Genomic DNA, 20,363 nt, shown 5'->3' on the forward strand with positions numbered 1-20,363 from the left:
ATTTGGATTGATATTAATACGTTCAACAGCAAAATATTTCCTAAAATGTGAAGTTAAATTTGATGCGTAGATTATTCAAGATTTAGATATCTGTAATTTTACTTATAACACCTTCCTCTAATTTTAGAAATTATCGTAAAGTGTTTTAAATCGTGGTACATTTATATGTACGAAAAACCTTCTTAACTTTAACTGAATTAACATTGAGTACCTAAACAACAAAAAATAATTTATTTTAGCAAACTTATATCCTATATCATCCGAACGTTATGAAACAAATCGGACTTTTAAAATGAGTAACTGTGCGCACTAAAACGCATAAACGGATTCAAACAATTACTTTACTAAAAGCGCACTTAAACTTTCATTTGTTTGTTCTTACAAAGTTTAGTAAATGTTCTTATGAAGCTTAGCACACATTTTGCTGCCTGCAGTTCAATTGCATGATATGAAATCCAGACTCTAAATTAAAAATTCGGGTACTGTTTGACTCCGCGTATGGGCCGGTATCTCAAATTACGTTTTTTTTTATATCATTACTTGGGTTAAATATCAGTTGGCCATTTGCTCTTGCACTGAAACGTAATATAACATGTCTTGATTATTATAAACAAAGCAAGCGCATCTACATATTTTTACTGGAGTTATCTACTAATCTGCGGATATATTAGGCTGTAAACAAAAACAATATTGTTATAATTTTATTTAAGTTTTCTCGTCGTACTGCCAAAGCAAGCATTGTTCTTTTTAGCAAAAATGTGGTTTAAGGTGTCAAACGCATTTGCACACTGGGTGGTAAATGCCGATGAGTCATCGACAGGTTTTAAAGCGGTGTTGTGTATTTCACAGAGAATTAAATTACGCCATTTTGGATGGAAACAATCACCTATAAGAGTAGCTTTAGAGCGAAAATAAAATACAAACAAATCTTACGGACACACAGTGGTCATTGACTGCTTGATTTCATCTTGGCACTTGTCAATATGGTGAGTAAATACTTTCAATGTTTAAAACAAAATTAAATAATGCGCAATTTATAAAAGGAGCTTTTTTCTGATTTTAAGAATGTTGACATAGCGCAAAGGCAAACCTTTCAGAAATATTTTCAATTTCAGATATTCCAGCATTTCCAGCTTTTCCAGGTAAACATGAAGACAAGTAATATTCGACAAATTTGTCAAAGTCTTTCGATTTACGCCTGGTTAGTTTTTTTAGTACATTTTAGTTAATTTACTTTCATTCCAATTATTGATGAAGTGAATCTATTGCAAATTGGACAATTTTTGCATGATATAGTTGTACGAAATGCTCAAATGTCCGAAATTCGACATACGTCAAATTTTGATCAACTTAAACAGTGTACATGTGTTGTACTGGTATAAACAGTTTACTGATTACTTCTCGGATACAATACATTTGCAAAAGGATTAGATTCGCCAATTTTTTTAACGTTTGGTATAACGTGTTTTTTTCTTTATTAAAATTGGTAAGGGACGTCCTTGGCAAATAGAAACGACGCACAGTTTGAGAACTACTTAATCTAGATTGTCAACAGATTCATGTATTTTTAATAATATTAATTTTGTCTTGCGTAACAACTTTTTGCTTCTTTGCAGAAAAATGGGCGTTTGGATTTTTAGAACTCACAAACTTCGCCCGCGTGGGAAAGTTGCGTCATCGGATGTGGAAACTCTTATTGTGCGTGAGCTGTGTTGAATTTGGATCATTTATTTTAAATGTTGTATTTAATATTTGGAAGGACTTTACTCTATTCGTAAACCAAAAATAAGTTTAAGCACTTTTGACTTGTCTCTTTTAAGATCATTAGCTGTCCTATGTGTTTACGATAAAAATGTCGGGCATTTTGTCGCCCTTAAGTTTGGGATACAAAATAATAAAGTATTTATGATGTTTAATTGCTATTTGAATGTCTTACTGCAAATACTGCTCCTATTTTTATTCTTTATTCAAACACTATTTTCTGGATTATTTCGAGTTTCTTTTTAGTACACACTGCTATGTTTGCAGGCAATGACTTCAAGTTTTAAGTATTTGGATGTAAATCACAACTGTAGACGATAACCTGGCGATCACTGCCCTTTCAGCAATAATATAAGTACTATAGTCTGAAGAAATACTACCGAAATTACTGTTGTTTTATTTTTTTCACAGTTTAATCAAATGAGTAAAAATAGCATCATGCAAAGAAGTTGTTTTTCTCGCCATTTCCGTGACGGATTTTCACTTGTTTCGCTGATCGAGAGCTGATGCTTTAGTGGGAAAATCTTTATTGACATCTGGCGGCAATTATATTGTATGTTCAATGTATTTTGTATAAATTGGGTGATTTTTGTGTGCAAGTAAATACCCAAGTGAATCATATCAGTGCAAAGTTCAATATAGTTCTGCATTCAAAGAATTATAATTCTTTGTACCTATTGAAATAGTGAAGCGTTTAAGAGAAACAGAAAGATGCTAAAGAAGATAAAAATTTAAAAAACACGTTGTGTCTAACATGCTAACCGCTGCTCAATGTGGTGATAATTTGATCTTTCAACAAAGGAAACGCTGGCAATTTGTTTTTTTGCAGCTAAAATATGATTTTCAAATGCTCATGACATTGGTGTATTCAACGACCACGCCGGACTTTTCACCGTAGCCACCAAGAATCAAATTTTGGGTTACACCATGACCGACCCGTGACCGACCCATTTTTCGATAGCTAAATCACTCTTTAGCTAGTCTTGAGCACCCTCTAGCGACGACAAAACTCTGTGGCACAGCTCTTCTTGACCAGCAGTACATGGAAGTCTAGGTATCACAGTGACCAATCGGGGGATCCACAAGATTTTTTTCTCCAACTATAATATTTTGCTTTCGATTGGTGGAGCACGATGAGGTTCAATTTTTGGGAAAATCTTGTTGACATTAGGTGAAAATGCAAAAACATTTGTTCTGCTTAATGAAAGAGTGAAACGTCTCCAAAAAATGTCTCAAAATTATAGTCTCTTGGCGTCCAGAGTTTTTCACAAATTGGCCTAGTGGACCACGGACCCTAAAACAAAAAAACTTGAAATGCATGTTAGTGTGACGCCGTTGGGATCAGTTGTATTACTGCAGAATTATTGGTGATATCAAAATTTTATTAGCAATTATTTTTTGACCAACCAATTGTTTGTAATTTACTTCAACACAAGTTTTTGCTCTTTGTGATGCAACAAAGGGTTTTGTTACGCACACTTAAAAAGCAAACCAACTAGATACAATACAGCGGAAAATTGACCATATGTTAGGTTTAAACTAAAGGGGTGTAACTTCAGTAATTTGTTTCAGTTTACAAACTTGCAGTTGCAAATGTTTCGAAGAATTCTACTGAGTGTGATTTGTTTGGCTGCTTTCACCAAAAGTGAACCGAACACAACAGAACTATTCGACCACAATGCTATGCTGGACAGTAGCGAAAAGTTGCACTTGTACTGGAACTTTAACAAAACCGACATTGTTTTTGAGGTAACTTTTTGTGGAAAAATGGGAATCAGGAGAAAGATTTGCAAGTTTTGCTGAAATATTTCGCTCATAATTCTGCAGTTTCACGGGCACACATTGGGTTGGATCGGAATTGGAGTTTCTCCTGGAGGATCAATGATCAATGGTGATGTTATTGTTGGATGGGTAAAAAACGGAATTGCCTACATAACCGTAAGTGACGCACACAAGATTTACAAGCATTTTTTGTCGCCTTGTTATACAATAAATTGAAATACGGTTTAATGTTACCCCGACTTACATTTTGTTTAAATTGTAAACTATACTATGGGACATGATACTTTATGTATAATAAGGATCGGCATGGACCAGCTTCAAATGGCTTCCCACCTTTAGACACAGTTCAGAATGTAAGGTTGTTGGAAGGTTATGAGGTGGATGGGTGGACTGTGATTAAATTTCATCGGCTGCTTGTTACTTGCGATGATGAGGACTTGGATTTAACCGTTAGTACTGAATTCCATGTTTTATTTTAAATAATTATTTTTTTCATTCCATTTACCACAGTACTTTGTTGGTACAGGTTGACACGATGAAGTTTATTTTCGCTTGGGGGGAAACGGACCCAACTGGCGATGACCTTACCGCAGGAGATTATCATACCCCCGAACGTAGAGGTAAGTCCGTACACAGCAACCCAAAATATTCCAACTGTACTCGCACTTGGAAAGGCATAACGTTTATCGGCGGCTCTGTCCTTTCGTACTTTTAGGCGCAAAGAGCCTCATAGTTCTGGAGCCGTCTCGAAGAGATGAAACAATGTTTCCAGAAGGGGAATCACATGTGACTTTTGACTTGCTCAACAACAACTTTTCCCTGCCCGCACTTGACACTTATTATAATTGCCGTTTGTTGAAACTTCCTGAACTCTCAACCAAACATCACTTAGTCAAGGTAGCTTACACCTACTAAAAATTAATTTGATTAGTTCAATGTAAGTAAATTAAATTGTGCAACAGAAGAATTTCGTCAATTGAGAATCAAAGTTGTGTCCTTAGCCACAATTGTCGCCCTATTGTAAACATTCGAATGATATTTTCTTTGCAGGTGGAACCGATGGTCCAGTTGGGTCACGAGCTTTACGTTCACCACATGTTGATCTACCACTGCACTGATCATACCAGCATAGTAAGCATGTACAACGTTCGTCTGCTGAGAATAAGTTTATTGGCTACAGTACTTCGTGGCATTTACCTATACCATGCAAATGGATTGCAATTACCAATTAAATTTGTCTCTTGTATGCTTAATATTGTTAGACTACGGAAGGAGTGGAAAGCGAATGTTATCGAAACATGCCACCTGACTTCACCAGCTGCAGGTTTCCTTTGATAGCCTGGGCGATAGGGGGTGGGGTAAGTTGTGAGATTGCTTAGACTCTAGCCACTTGATAAAAAAGGTTTTGTTTTAATGAAAATGTAATGAAAGTTTTGATGGTGTCATACTTGTGAGATATTATGTACAATTTATTTATAAATCAGGCGTTTCATTTTCCGAAGCACGCTGGGTTAGCGTTGGGAACGGCAGATGCTCCGAAATATGTTGTTCTGGAGACTCATTACGATAATCCTGCTGTCAGAGGAGGTTTGTACAGTGGTGCTAGTGACGGTACAATTTTCAATGTATTTGTTGTGAAAGAGGGGCCAACAGTAGGTAAAACTAATATCCGTTATTGATTGGCGAGTAAGCCAAGCACTTGAGGCAAAAATTTCACAGAATATTTTCGGAACCACTGTCTTTTTGGATCAATGTTTTTTTGGATTGTTTGTTTGTGTTTTGGTCGGTCAGATTGTGAATTCGTTTTTGTGTCACTTAACGGATTGTCTTATTTCACTTAAGTCACTTTTGACCTCAGATATCCAAAGAGAGTGGCAGACGATCCGCGTCAGTACGATCTTTTTTGTAGAGTGTATAGAAATATTAGTTTCGCGTGAAGGTTATCGTCAGTTTCTGTACTTATTCAAAGAGACAGATCCGTTTGCACATCCAGGTTGATTCCTGTAATCTTCGTGACATTTTCCCTTGACCTTAGATGTTGTTGATTCTTCCGGACTACGAATTTTTTACACACCCGATTTGAGGGAGAACGATGCGGGGGTGATGGAAGTTGGAAAAGTTGTAAATGGTTTTCAGCAAGTCATTCCTCCCAACGCCGAGTCCTTCCTGGAGTACGGAGAATGTTCGGAGAACTGTTTGTCTAATGTAAATTGGGTTTAGAAAGAGTAGGCGTCATCAAATTTAAAAATGGGAAATTGTAATATGCGTTACATTCAGAAAAAGTTAATTTTATTAACGTTAGATTTATGACTCGTACAAGAATAGTACTTTTCGTTTAAGTTAAATAATTTATTAATTTATTTAGCACATGGAAAATGAAGGTCATGATTCAGTTCAGGCTTTCGCCGTATTGTTGCACAGTCACCTGCTAGGCAGGGAGCTTTATCTTAAACATATCAGGTAAAATATCGTTTTTTATTTTTGTTCAATTTTTGGATTATGTTACGATTTTGAACAAATGGTTTACATTTTTCTCATGTTATTATGATAATCAAAGGTGTCTGCTGCTGTGTGGCAAATATAAAACCGCTCGTTGTGCTAAAGTGATAACACGTTTTTGCAAGATGGCAACTAATTATACAAGCATATTCATTGGTACCCAACGTTTGACGGTGAGTGTCAAGTCCTCATAAAGTGGAGGTCTTGTTTGGCTATACAGTTAGCAAGATCGTAATACATCACCAAATCTGCACCGATGGGATCTACTTGGTTAAAACTTTGGCCTGGTCTGCAGCTCACTACAAAAATTTAATGGCTTTTGAGAATTAATGAGTTGCTGATTCAAAATATTTAATCTCAGAAACGGCAGTGAGCTTCCATATTTGGCCAAAGACGCATCATACGATTTCAACTACCAGGAGACGAGGCACCTGGCAGATGAAAGACCGATAAATAAAGGCGATTCCTTGCAAATGATTTGCCAATGCAATTCGCTCCACAGAACCAATTTAACAATGGTAAATGTATGTGAACCTCATCACATTTATTTATTTCTGTTTTTTTTTCACAGGGTGGCTTGTCGTCCGATGATGAAATGTGTCTTTCTTATGTTTATTATTACCCAAAGATGAAACTGTCACTGTGTGAGACAGGTCCAGAAATAAACACATTGGCCGCCTATTTCGGTGTCACCCAGATCCAGTAAGGGAGACAATCTTATGCTTCTTGAAACAAAGGAATAATAATAGACACATCACAGTATCCAATAGTCAACAATTTTACTCATGTTAAGGTTCGTCCCTTCTGATGATGTGCCCAGCCTTCACAATTTTCAAGCTATGGCACCACCGGAACATGCCAGCAAGACTTTGTACGAGGTGATAAACACGGTGAGCAAACGTCCACAAACAATCTATTGGTAAAGCAATCATCAAGCATTGAAAATTTCAATTTTTAGCGTCACTGGGACCAGCAGACGGCCACAAGTTTTAGTTTGGCGCTCAAAAATATGGTGAGGGAACAGATTTGTCGCTCAACTGGAAATACGCTACCTGGTGTAAGTATTCCTTTGTTTTAACATTTCCATCGACGTTACGCCCACAGTTCGGTGAATTTGGGGTTGCTAAGTTGTTTTTAACAAAAACATGTGGAATATTGGCTTCCGCGCACTGTAGGTAAACTTCCCATTGGACAACACCCAGTCAGATTATTCATGAAATGAAATGAAGACTTTTTGTTGCAGGTAACTGCCCAAGTCCTTCCTCCGAACATCGAATTTCCTTTTGTGGAATTGGCGCCCAACTGTACAGCGGAAATCGCAGAAAACTCAGTTGACTCACCAATTATTGCGTCATCAGTGGCAACCATCATAACCGGGTCAGATGTCACAACTGTGTCCGAGGAAGATTGGTCCAACTCCAGTCCACGAATGGAAGGCCTTCATGTGGCGTTGGTTTTACCTATACTACTGCAATTATGGCTTTCATAACGCCAACAAGATGCTCTGTTAAAAATTTATTGTGGTTTGTAGGAAGTGAAGATTGCGTTCAAAAATTTTTTATTGCCAGAAAACTCAGAAATGCATTTTTTAGAGACAACTGCTATACAAAGATGTCTGTTCTTCTCCAATGAAATTATTTCATCCCAGTTAAAGTTTTACGCCAATTAGATTTATGAACACTGTAAAGTGCCTGTTTTAAGGTCATATTCCTGTTGGAGGAAAAAACTATCTATCCCAAAACCCACGCAACAGCACACATGTGTTACAAGTGTAAATTTATATGGTGGCCATATACATTTTCGCCCGATGGTGAGCTTTTAAGAGGCCCAAATACACATAAAACACCCATGTACGATTTCATTGACGCAGCCGGTATCTGAATCTGGTTTGACCTGCTTACAGATTAAATTGTTGAAAAAACCTTGGTGTACTAGAATGCTAGTTGTAATCGACTTTGGCCTAATTTCAACTTGTCACAGTCCAGACAAATCTAAGCTATTTTACATGTCACTACAATCTGATTTTAACATTGTCACTGACGATATGATTAATTGCACATTTGACTTACATAAGGAAAACTACGACATATAGAGCACTCGACAAAATTGTCTACATTTTTTGCCGAAATTGTCATGGAAACAATTATTTTATAAATTGTGAAAAAAACAAATAAACTTCACCCCAATATTTGCGATGAGTCGCAACAGAACGAACACAGACAAAGCTGAAGTGCCCATAAGGACTATCTGATGACTTTTGCTTCATTTGTGACGTATTATTATCATTGCAAGAGCAGGCATTCCACCTGCTGCACTGCACTGAGAATGTGCCAAACTACCTTGGGAATACGTATTACACTTCCATCCCCTGGCCTATCAAAAAATGATAAGATTTTATCCAACACATTACATGAATATACGTGACAGAATTAATCGAAATTATATGTGTGGAAATAGTTGTTATAGACGCGCTGTACTGTAGAAAATATCAAAAGTCGAATTCTGCAGGGGATGCAAGCCCACCGTAAAACAGACAAATGCAAAAATCTGTAACACAGTTAAAACTGAGGGTTTACAAACGGTAAAGATCAAATTACAAATTTACGCAACAAGCGGTACCATGTTCTGTCCTATAACCCTTTAATTTCCTATCTTAAGGCTTGGTACCTCCTACAATTTCATGTGATCTCCGAAAAGGTCTCGAAACGGCACTTTTCGTTCCTCTCAAGAACACAGTGACATCGAGATTTACCCTTTAAGGCGTGATTTAGTTTTTTTGCCTCACACGAACATGAATAATATAATGTTGGAAATAGAACACTCGACAAATTTCCCTACTGAACGTTTATTAATATGTTAGAAGCACGATGACAGAAGTAAAAGACTTTTTGTGATTAGATTAAATTCACAAATAAATAGGCATCTGCTCCCAAAAGAACGAGCACAGACAAGGCAGACGTGGCCATAAAAGCTTTTTGGTAACTTCCCTTGCTGCATTTATGACGGGGAAATATCATGGCAAGAACAGTAGCAGGCATTCCACCTGCCGCACTGAGGAAGTGCAGAACCACTTCGGGAATACGTTTTACACATTGGCTGTCGCCACAGCACACTGATATCGCTTTATCCAACACATTGCATGCGTACGTAACAGCATTAATCGATAATAAGTATATGGATATAGTTTTAAACACTCTGTATTTGTCCAGATGTAGAAAAACACAAAGACAAACTTCAGCGGCGGCCGAAAGCACCCCGTACATCAGACAAGGGCAGAAGCCTGCAATACAAAGGGTTGGTTGGTTGGTGCAGTACGGCACCTACGCTACAGCAGGTATTAGGAATGTTGTATTGTTGAATTTTAAATTTAACATAACACAAAATACTTACAGTTTATCGATGTCCCTGTGGTGTCCATTGATACCTGTTGATATTAACAGTTCTCCCAAATCAAAACACGATTCTATTGCAACAGAACTGCAGTTCAAACATAAGCTCAGTTTTTATGCGAAATAAAGTAATCAGCGTGACCATGCCGTGATTTGGCAATAATTAACGTTGCAATTGCTGCAGCGAAACTTGTGTCGTTATTTGGGTGCTCTCCCCAATATGCAACAAATAAAGGTTTCATTATTGAGGTAAACGTCGAAGCATTTTTATTGAACATTAAAACAGGAAATTTTGGTACGAAAATATACCTATATTTGCCATAGTTTTTGGAATTCACTCGCATTTCTACCAACATAACGTGTTAATTTTTGTTGAAAAACAACAAAATATCATTGCAGTTGCCAGAAAAAATACACAAGAACATAACTAAAAAAAAAAAAATAACCATAACCAATTTGTATTTCGTGAGAGATTCATTAAATATATAAGGTTTGTGTCAGTTTTTCCAACAATGTGATGCAGTTAATGTGATTGATTTTCGCCGATGCAAAGTCCGAAAGTCTAGTGGTCTTGTTCGCCTTCTGTTTGACAGCAAATATTTCTTCTGTGACAATGTCAACATAGCGACGGCCCGGGTACAATTTAGGTATGGTACAAATTTATTGACAACGTTAAAAACTTTTTTTACACTGAAATAAGCTTGCAATATGCGAAACCACCAAGAAAATGGAAGCCAACCAATACACATACATACAAGCGATTGTAATTTCGGCATGGCATAATGATTTATCGGATGCCTTTAAAATACCTCACAAATACACGATTCATTATGCGAGCTGTGCAATTTACTAACTGGGCGTTTGTTCAATAATAAGTGACGTGCAAGAGATTGTTGGAACAAATTTCAATGTATTTTGTGACAGCAACAAGCGTCACATTTCCTTTCCGGTGTATAAATGGGAGATGGCGTTTAACACCTTGGCCATGTCTTGTTTTAGATCTTGTATCTCCGAACGAAGTTTGTCGATTTCAGACTGCAGTAAAAAACAAACAGGGTCTGTGTGTTGCCATGTTGCACCGAATCAATAAATATTAATAATTTCAAATGTTTTAAACTAATTTTAAATCTTAATAAACAGCAGTAATACTTTCTTAATTGTTAACATTTTACAAACTCATTTCCACAAAGTGGCGACAAATGTTATGAGATAAAAGGTACCATGTCTCACCATGGTCGGCGAAATTGCTTCTTGTAGGTTCTTGAGTTTCATGTTTTCTTCCTTGAAAAACCACTGCCACAACGCACTTTTCGTAACTCCCTCGTTAGGCAAAACGCACCTCTCGCGCACCATCCAGCGGCGGCGCAAAATTCCAGGTACCGCGTAACTTATATCCAAAATACCTTCTACCTGTTTATTATGTTTTACAAAGTAGTTAAATAAATTTCAATGGTGCTACTTGTAAATACTTTTAAGGCCATTCTTCTCAGCGACGCATGTCGTTGTACTGAAGAAATATCTTCAACTGCTAATCCCACCTTAAGTTAATAAATTATATATGAAAATTGTACAACACAATTTCATGTATACAAGATTACAAAGAAAAAATTGTTAGCTTCCTCACTTACCAGCAGGTTTGTTAAGAGCAAATTCATCACCACAGTGAATACAATATAAATGAAGACTGTTGCTTCCTGATACTGAACTATCTCATTGTAATTGGAGCTCGTGAAGTGAGATAAAAATACTGTGGGGTAATTGATCTCCCCTAGCATCATTGTGAAAGTTTGGATGCTGGCCCAAGCCGGTGTGTTGAATGGAATCTGTGTTAGACGCGCAGTCGTATTAAAACAGGCAAATCATCAGATTCAAGACGCAAACCAGGTTTGATATATTTTAGTAAATGTTTATTTACTATGCAAACGTGAATATACAATGCAAACGTGCCGATCCTTTTACAAAATATTTTTTGGTCAATTACTTTTTATTATCAACTTAACATGCGCGGTAACATTTATAATATTAATATGTAGGGCGATTAAGATTACCTGATTTTGTAAAAGAACGTAGAAGCTGAGTGAAAATCCCAATATAAAGAGAAAAAAGATAGCGGCAAATCGAGCGAAAGTCAAACCAACATTTCCGATCATAAACACAAAGATTCCCAATAATTTAGATCGGCGGACGTAAAGCAGGAGATTAAACCAAGACAACATGACGGCAAACGCGCCACACTCCCACTGCCATTTCTGTAGAAAAAAGTCAAAGCATTTTTTACAACGAAGTCCAAATGTACATCTGCAAGCTATTTCGGTATATAAAATGCAACCGAAGAAAATATATGGTTGGATTGATGCGTTTTAGTTTACCTGCCGGATTTCTGTGTCGTGCAAATGCCCTTCAAAGTTGACAAACACTAGAATGGAAAGTATGTAGAGAATAATCTCCAAATAATTTGTCCAGTCGAGAAAAAAATCCAATCGATGGTGAAGCAGTTGTGTGAACTGGTCAACAAGATGCAGAAACATTTTATCAAACAATGCTGCAATGTGCAAAAAGCCATAAAACCTTGTCTGCAGCTCTCCAATATTATGTTTTTTTACACATATATTGCATGGGTGTTTTTGCCTTAGCACTATCAGTTACCAAGCAGATCCGTTTGGCCATAGTGCGCTTCACAGTGGTTCGTCTCTGTTGTTTGGTACTCAGTATAGGGTACCCAACGGATCGACGTTGACCGAAAGTTACCACAAAGTGGAAATTAGTGTGCCCGCTAGTGTAGAAGCTAGCACAGTGGCATTGTCAACAGCTGCACTGATGAGACCTTACAGGTCGAAACAGTGCGTGTACACACCCTATTTGCAGCTCTCCTATATAATGGCTTTTTTGCACATATATTACAAGCCAGGTTGTTTTATTTAGGTGAATAAAAACATTTTTTAACTTTTGTAAGACCTTTTTAAATAGTTGGATCGAAGAAATTGAGATCACGAAGACAGTAAACACGTGTCTGTGACTCGATCCTTGAAGACATTCGCTTCCCCAAATGCCTTGGGCTTCTTCTAATACCCTGAAACACAACAGATCTCATGTTGCAGAGAAAAAATCAAACCATTTAAAAACAGACAAAGTTTGTCTATGATTGTTTTTGGTGAACCCGACATGCCGATATTCTAAGATTTACTCAAGTTTCAAAAAAAAAGAGTTACTCACCTTACGCATGAGGCAACATCTAAGTGTGTTTCGTTCACAGCGTAACGTGGAGGTGTGGTGGTCATATACACATTGAAAGACACGAGATATATCAGATAAGCAATCAGATTGAGCCAGTAAAAGTTCCTTCCAAACTTTCCCCATTTGTAGTTGATCCAACTGGCTACGGTCGGGTGATGCAGCAGACGTTCCCGTTTAGACTTAATCTAAAAAAGTACATGCTGGTATCAAACACATAATTTGTTAGGCAAAAGTCGGTGTTGTATTACACAAATTACTCAACCAAAACTTTTTTTGAGAAACATTTGAACAATTCAAGTAAAATAGTTGTTTTTTACCAATTTGGAATTTCTCCGACAATCAAAAATACCTCAGTTTTACAGAATTTACAAATAAAAAAAAGAATTTAACCGACGTTGTTTCATCTATGTTGTATTACCATAATTTTCAACGGATGATTTTCTGATAGAGTCATCGACTGAGTTGAGTAGGGTTGCGCGTCTTTCATCAACTTTCCATCAAGTCCGTATATTCCTCTACCCAAAACACTGTAAGATTGATTTTCCAACGAAATGACTTTGCTGTTCTGTTAGTTTAAAATTCAATTAAAAGTAATCTTCAGTTTGCTAACACACAAAAATCATCTACATGAACGTTGTCATCCGCTACTTGCTTAGGATCAGATTTTTTGTGTTTTTCCGATGGCTTCATCCATTGACAAATTTCAAATTCGTCATCGATTATTTCGTAGTCAAACGTGATCTGAAAAAAAAAACAATTTGCGAATTTTTTTGTAGAATAGTTGATATTAGGGAATTACAAGAAAGAAATAATAAATCGTGCTCTGTCCTAACCTCGAGGTTTACATTTTCCAAACTCTCTTCGTTAAACAACATTGATTTAGTAAGAACAACTTCAGCCACATCTGGCATGTTTTTTACAAGTTTTCGGAAGGGAGTCGAGATCACATCTGCAAGAAAACTGCCGCTTACATTTCATGAATTTTACTTTTATTTTGATGAATTTATCGTAATCGTTTGTGTCCAAAATCAACTTAAACTTTCGATAATTGAATAAAAAGTTCGAAGAGAAGAAACGTAATATGTTTGATTCGTATTTGCAGTCGCTTTGGGAAATACATTTGAAATCTGAACCGCATAACAACTTGAATCTTACGATCGTTGTCATTGGATCTTGTTGCGTTTCTCAGAGAATCTTTCCACGTTTTGTGTTCCACCAACTTTTTCGCGCACTCCTCAAAACGGTTGTCAATAGCAACGTCAAGCGCATTTCTTCCATCGGAAAGACGAACTCTCACGTTCGATCCGTGTTCAAGGAGCAAAGGGACCAAATTTGATTTTCCCAGTTCGCAAGCCAGAAGCAAAGATGTGTGCTGAACGGTAAAGGCACAAATAATAATTATGGATCACATTCGATAAATTTATGCGATTTATATAAAATTATTTATGACGTAACCTGGCCAAACAATAATCTGTGCGGATCGAGAAATCATTTTATTTAGAAAAATCTTACCCCGGATCTAGATATGTTGTGGACGAGTTTTCCGTCGGCTTTCAACAGAACTAAAGCGGGTTCCACCTGACCTCCTCTTACACACATATCCAGTGCTGTTTGACATCTGGCGTCACTGTACAAAAAAGGTTTCGTACGATATATGAAATTTGCTTGTTTGTCTGTATTTTACTTCGTTTTAGTTAAACGCCTCACAGCACAACCAAGAAACTAAATGGAGTTACTCTTTATGGTGGTTCCCAACCTTCGGCAGTCGCGGACCCTATAAAATTTTCAAGTTGTCGCAGCCCCACATAAAATTTACTTGAAACTCTTGTACGATTCTAGTTTCTTCTGACGGTTCAACAGGAAAAACACAAAATATGCACGTATATTTTCATTTAAAGGTTTTTCGCTCATTCACTTGCCCCTAAACCTATGCCACGAACCTCTTGGGGGCCCGCGAACCCTAGGTTAGGAACCACTAGAATTTGGCCTCAGTTTTCGTGCCCAAACTGTTAATTTGACAACACCTGCGGTTTATAAAAACATTATTTTCTAAAACAGCAATTTTATATATACAGTACCAATGTGTGACGTTTGCTCCAAGGTCGAGTAAAGCGGAAACCACGTGAGTGTGTCCGTTAAGAGCGGCAAGGTGCAGAGCTGTGCGGGAATATTCATCTTGCTGGTGGAGGGTCGCACGATGCATGCACACAATTTCACACACAATGTCTAGTTGTCCATTTACTGCAGCAACATGTAGTGGTGTTTGTTCATTGTCATTTCGTTGATCCAAGCGCAATTCTTCCGCCAGTAAAGCCTGTTTACAAACGATGTATGTTTAATAATTCCGTGGGACGATGTTTCTGTATACTGTTCATACACGCTATTTATGTGGATTTCAGTTTATCATAGGACATTTGTTATTGAGACCTAATGAGAAAATAACGGAATTTAATGAAAACTCATTCCCAGTTCTGGGTTTGATCTTAAAAAATATATTTTGATAGCTGGGTTCCGAAACATAACATTACATTTTCACAATAGGTTACAGACGAAGGTCTGCCTGGTACAACTTTAAACACCTAAGATTTCCCTAAAATGCTCCCGTACTTTTGCAATACGTAAAAACCCTTGTTCAGCTGCGATGTGTAGTGGAGTATTTCTATAGGCGTCGGGTTCGGTTACAAGAAGTTTCCCATCATCATCAGCTAATATCTCCTAAACAAGAACTTCATGATAGAAAAGATTTCATTCCATTAGAGTTTTGAAACAAAACCGGCCGCAGTTTACCTGCACGGTTTCGAAGCTTCCCGACCCGACGGCCGCAATTAAACAGTTCTGTCCATTTTTGTCAACCGCCGTGATCTTAGCACCGTGTTTAATCAGGCATTTAGCCGCTTGAACGTGTCCAAAGTGGCAAGCTGTCAACAGTGGAGTCCAACCGTGGTCATCACCAACCTCAATGCTTCCACCACTGGTCACAAAAATTATAATATGTTTGAACCAACGATTTTCCTTTCTTTTTTTTCTTTCAAAAACTCTGCTCTACACCGAGTCTCACATGATTGGTTTGTAGTTTTATACTTTCGCATAAATTCATCTGTAACTTTATACGACAATTAAACAGATTTTTCGAATTAGAACATAAACTGTATTAGTAATGCATATTTAATCAAGGAGAGATTGTTTTCAGCACTTCTCATGAAAGCGTTTTTCTGGTTTTAAGACAGGGGAGAGATTCATTTTTTACTTTCATACGTGTGTGTTTTATTTGGCGAATCGCCTCATAGAGGTGCTCACTGTCTTTTGGTCTTGGTTAGAACAGTGAGACAAGTGAAAATACAATCACATTCATAAGAGACAACGCCAATGCAGTGGGTAAAGTGAGGAACTCTATGGGGCGATTCGCTATTTCATATGTGAAACACAAAAGTGGTTCTCTCTCCTACCTTGCTACAGAAAAGAGACTTTTCGGGGTTATCTCCTCTCTAATAAGCATACAGGTATCACAGATCACAGAATAACCAATCAGACAACGAAACAACGCAGTTTTCAATCAATAGATGCCAAATGTACATGGAACCCACCTTTCCAACATAGCTTCAATAATATCTGGTCGATTACGAACTGAAGCAAGATGAAGGGGCGTTTTGTTCTCCTCTGTCCTGGCGTCCACCGATGCATTGTGGTGAAGAACCATTTCCACCATGGCCAGGTTGCCTTGGTCAGCAGCCAAATGTAGGGCAGTATTTCCGTCACTGCGACGCATGTCTACGTATTTCTCACTTACAGCGAGGTGGCTCATATTGCGGTATGTTGGTTTTCCTGGTAATGCAAATTGTTTTAGAGTTCAAAGTAAAGCGGTGGATGTGGTACCTATATTTATATCATATTTGCCTATTTAAATCCATCTGTGCGTAGTTGTAAGAAGGTATAAACATGTAAAAACATGTACATTTTAAGCAACAAAACACTACAGATTTTCAATTGTTCATGTTTAGGCCGTTTTCGAGTTCTTCAAAAATTCTTTTAAATTTCAAAGAAAACGCAAAAAACATTTACGTCGTGAAAAGTTCATCAGACGAGCATCAGGTTCATGCCGGTATTTGTCCCAACTTTCAAGTATGAGTCGAACAGTTTCACTCTCGCCACTCTCCACGGCTGCGTGAAGTGGGGTGCATTCTTCACTCTCCCGCTCCAGAAGTTGCCACATGACTTCCTTGTGTGAAATACTTTCGGCGAACATCAGAAGCACCTTGCAAGTCTAAAAAAGCATAACGCTATTTCGACCTTAATTCACTACACCACGCGAAATAGGATCCTGAAGCTACTAATTCATATGTTCAATATTTAATAAGTTATCTAATTACCTCCGTGTGGCCACCTTGCGCAGCCAGCATCAATGACGTACATTGGTTTTCGTCTTGGGCTTTAAAAATATCAACACCCGAGTTGCTATCGTTTAAAATAGTCTGAACAATTTGATGGTGTCCATGCCTCGCTGCTTCATGAAGTGGGGTCATTTTGCGATAATTGGAAACCTGTCATAATTAAAAATACTTTCACCTTAAACTACTGATTACGTGACTGGAAACGATTTATGTTGTGACCGAATGCTGTTTTATCATCACCGGTCAATGTGCGCCCAAAAAGTAGACCGGTCGTTATCGAAACAAAATAAACACGAAACAGGAACGACTATGTAGACAAACATCATGAATTATGCAAGGTCGTTATAGAATTTGAAAGCTGAAATTAGAGATTTATTGCCCTATTGTATCATTTTTGGCTACGGCTATAATACTTAGGCACAATCAAATCTTTTGATTAAAACATTCTTATCCGTTATGACTTTAGCACAGAAAAATTGTTCTGCCCGATGTTACTGAAGTTTACAGTCTAAGAAGCTTTGTCAACAAAACGCACAAATCGCCTTCGGCTTTAACCTAGCGCTGATAACTGTTGGAGATATCAGGTTTGCTCTAAACTTACTAGAGCGATATAATTGTGTGAACATCCTACACATTACGCATGGCTGCAATCACCCATGGCTGGCTGGTTTCAATTACACCCTTAATAGCTTCTACTTTTTCTCACAAACGTGATCCCTCATCGCTCAACATTTTCCATCACTCAGAAATCGATAATAATTGGTTTAAGTTTTCTTCTGTGCTACTATGTGTTAAACACATGTTGCAAAAGTTAGGAATTAAATATTTATCGTCCAATCCCACCTTTAAATCTGCTTGAAAGTCGCTGAGTAAAATCTTGACAGCCCACAAGTAGCCTCGTTCGCATGCAAAATGTAGGGACGAATTCTGGTACTTATCCCGAGCGTTGACGTCGGCACCACTGTTTACTAACACTTGGATGCAGTTCGTCGAGTTTTTTTCTCTGGTGCACTGGTTGTGGTTTTCTAAATCCTGCAACAAATTGGACTGTAATTCTGCAACATCCATCTTTTTTAAAGGTCGCTTACCAGACTGCTATGGGCGTTGCACCGTTTGAAGTACTTCGCCGCAAAGTGAATAGGTTGCTTGCAGTCACAAAATGTTGGCGCGTCAACCAAAGCTCCATGCTTTAATAGCACTTTGACTATTTCACAATTCCCGTGTCTGAAACCAAACTGCTGATTTATTAAATGGCCGAAATTCTATTTAGGAAGTTGGCTGTAGCCAGCTGAGCGTATTGCAGTCTTCCGCAAAAACAACAAACATCCATTTTTTTATTTCCAGCATTATTATCAAATATCATTAATAAGCAATAAGTCTCTTATACCCTTTCTGTATTCTAAGTGTTAATTGTTCACTGTGCTCTCAGAGTCAGCTAAACGTTGTCGTACGTAACAAGTCAATTCTTACGATCTAAATCAAAAAACTTATCCAGCATCTTGTGGTTTGAGTTTAAGTCGTTCGTAAATAAATAAATCATAATATCTATACAGTAATATATTTACGGAAACTGGTGCGGACTTGTCAAGGGTTAAATTAATACTGCCGCTTTGTTTCCCAGTAATGTCCAAACACTAAATTTACCAAAACTGCAAATATAGCCCACGTATGGCAATCATTATTTGACGTGTCTACACCGTTATGAAATAGACTATGCTCTATGCCAGCGAGATAAACGTTTTCGCCCATTTTCCCTTTTGTGATTTTTCGCTAGACTGAACTTCTGTAGAAAAGTTGTCTTTGCAAGAATGTGATGATAAAATACGTGATAGACCAGAAAATTTCTGCAGCTTATTAAATATGTTTTAGTCATGGGGTTTGGTTGTTAACATTAATGTGTTTGTTATCATTCCATCTGCTTTATTATCAGAAGGTAGATCACGTGCTTTTTGGGCTCAGAGCAGTTCTGTCCATCTTATTACGTCATAATGTTCCCCATCCTCTTCGCGACGCTAGACTCCAGTTCACATGTCGCAAAACGAAAATCGCGTATATGGTGAAAGGTGTGCCAGACTATGAAATATTGTGAGTCGTTGCTAAGAGACACAGACACAATGTATAACACATGGACTGCCAAGCCTGAAAACCTCATGATCGCGATACGTTAGCTGTGATCGCCAAGCAAGGACTTGCGCAGTGGGGCGATCTTGCCAATCATGCCATTGCATGTAATATTACTGCGTTATCAGATACGGTGGTAGAGATCCCCTACGTATATGTGAAGGTTGCCTGGCAAGTTGTGCGCTTGCGCACCAGTGTACCTTGGCCACAATGTACCCCGTGAAACCACTGAGCTCCTGTAGCTCAGTTGGTAGAGCGTTGGCCCTGGTTAGCCCAGGGTCGTGAGTTCAAACCGAAAATGTGGCTGATCCAGCTGGGCTGCCAAGCCTGAAAACCTCATGACATCAATTACAACAAACAACTGTGAGTCAGCGTTCCTGGGGAAATAGTTATGGTTCCGTGCCTGACGGTAGTTGATATGTGCAAGGTCGCGTAGTAAAACAACCTTGAATTAAATTTCGCTACAAGACCTATGAATTTTGTGATATTAGATTTTCAAAAGTTTTTATCAATTGCTTGTTGACTAGTTCCTGTTTAGTCGCCGACTTTATCCGCCAGTGGGGGGTTCGTCATATCACTTACCGTGTTGCTATATGCAGGGGTGCCAAGCCGTGTTGTTCGTTGACATGATTGACGACCGAATTATCCGGCTGCTCTGTGGTATCCAAGAAATCAGCAACTTTTTCCGCGTCACCATCGTGAATGATGTGAATTAACTGGAGACTGGACTTTCCAGTTTGCACCTGCGTCCCCCCCGGTATCCTTGAACGTTTTCTGATTTGATGAAGCATCATTTGTTCGGCCTTAATTTAAAGTCGATTTTGGTATGTAGCCATAATTATATACCGCTTATTTCTTTCTGTTAATAAACATTTATTATATTTTATCTGCTATAAACAACAATTCTTTTTCCACTGTTCTTGTTTGAACCTGCGTCTGCCGAACTTCTTCGGGCGCAAGGGAACCTTTATTTTACTTAAAACTGGAATTGTTGTCACACATTACCGGTTCCATAAAGTTTTTCCTCTTCCTATTTCATCTCTGACTTTTTAATAAACTATTAAACGTCCTTAACAGGAATTGTTCTTCTGCCACTTAAGTCACGAAAGTGCTTATTGTAACCAACGTTTCGTCCGCCATCCGACGAGACTTCCGCAGGGTTATGTCGCAACAATAATGCATCAAGCGC

At 38.0% G+C, this 20,363-nt stretch overlaps 2 protein-coding genes across 2 annotated transcripts; one reads left to right on the plus strand and one right to left on the minus strand.

The window, feature by feature from the left end:
- Positions 1–3,599: 3,599 nt before the first annotated feature.
- Positions 3,600–9,463, plus strand: LOC145916958 (DBH-like monooxygenase protein 1 homolog). Its single transcript, XM_083002917.1, has 16 exons — positions 3,600–3,699; positions 3,843–3,992; positions 4,070–4,163; positions 4,259–4,440; positions 4,594–4,674; positions 4,806–4,901; positions 5,028–5,130; positions 5,579–5,748; positions 5,909–6,003; positions 6,404–6,560; positions 6,614–6,744; positions 6,836–6,932; positions 7,001–7,099; positions 7,286–7,491; positions 9,252–9,376; positions 9,435–9,463. The coding sequence occupies exons 1-16, from the start codon at positions 3,643–3,645 to the stop codon at positions 9,461–9,463; spliced, it is 1,872 nt and encodes a 623-aa protein (XP_082859043.1). The 5' UTR covers positions 3,600–3,642.
- A 636-nt stretch (positions 9,464–10,099) lies between these two features.
- LOC145897100 (transient receptor potential cation channel subfamily A member 1 homolog) lies at positions 10,100–19,817 on the minus strand. The gene is made up of 22 exons (XM_082985276.1): positions 19,757–19,817; positions 18,142–18,277; positions 17,897–18,085; positions 17,033–17,203; positions 16,725–16,926; positions 16,250–16,487; positions 15,453–15,636; positions 15,273–15,380; positions 14,744–14,979; positions 14,178–14,292; positions 13,821–14,037; positions 13,499–13,614; positions 13,293–13,406; positions 13,084–13,230; positions 12,645–12,850; positions 12,387–12,501; positions 11,801–11,935; positions 11,480–11,680; positions 11,060–11,254; positions 10,901–10,969; positions 10,662–10,841; positions 10,100–10,466 (listed from the first exon to the last, which is right to left on the minus strand). Exons 4-22 carry the CDS (start codon positions 17,183–17,185, stop codon positions 10,365–10,367), a joined length of 3,033 nt encoding a protein of 1,010 aa, XP_082841402.1. The 5' UTR covers positions 17,186–17,203; positions 17,897–18,085; positions 18,142–18,277; positions 19,757–19,817; the 3' UTR covers positions 10,100–10,364.
- Between the last annotated feature and the right edge of the window lie 546 nt (positions 19,818–20,363).

Source organism: Ascidia mentula, chromosome 1, assembly GCF_947561715.1.
Source record: "Ascidia mentula chromosome 1, kaAscMent1.1, whole genome shotgun sequence".
Taxonomy (NCBI): domain Eukaryota; kingdom Metazoa; phylum Chordata; class Ascidiacea; order Phlebobranchia; family Ascidiidae; genus Ascidia; species Ascidia mentula.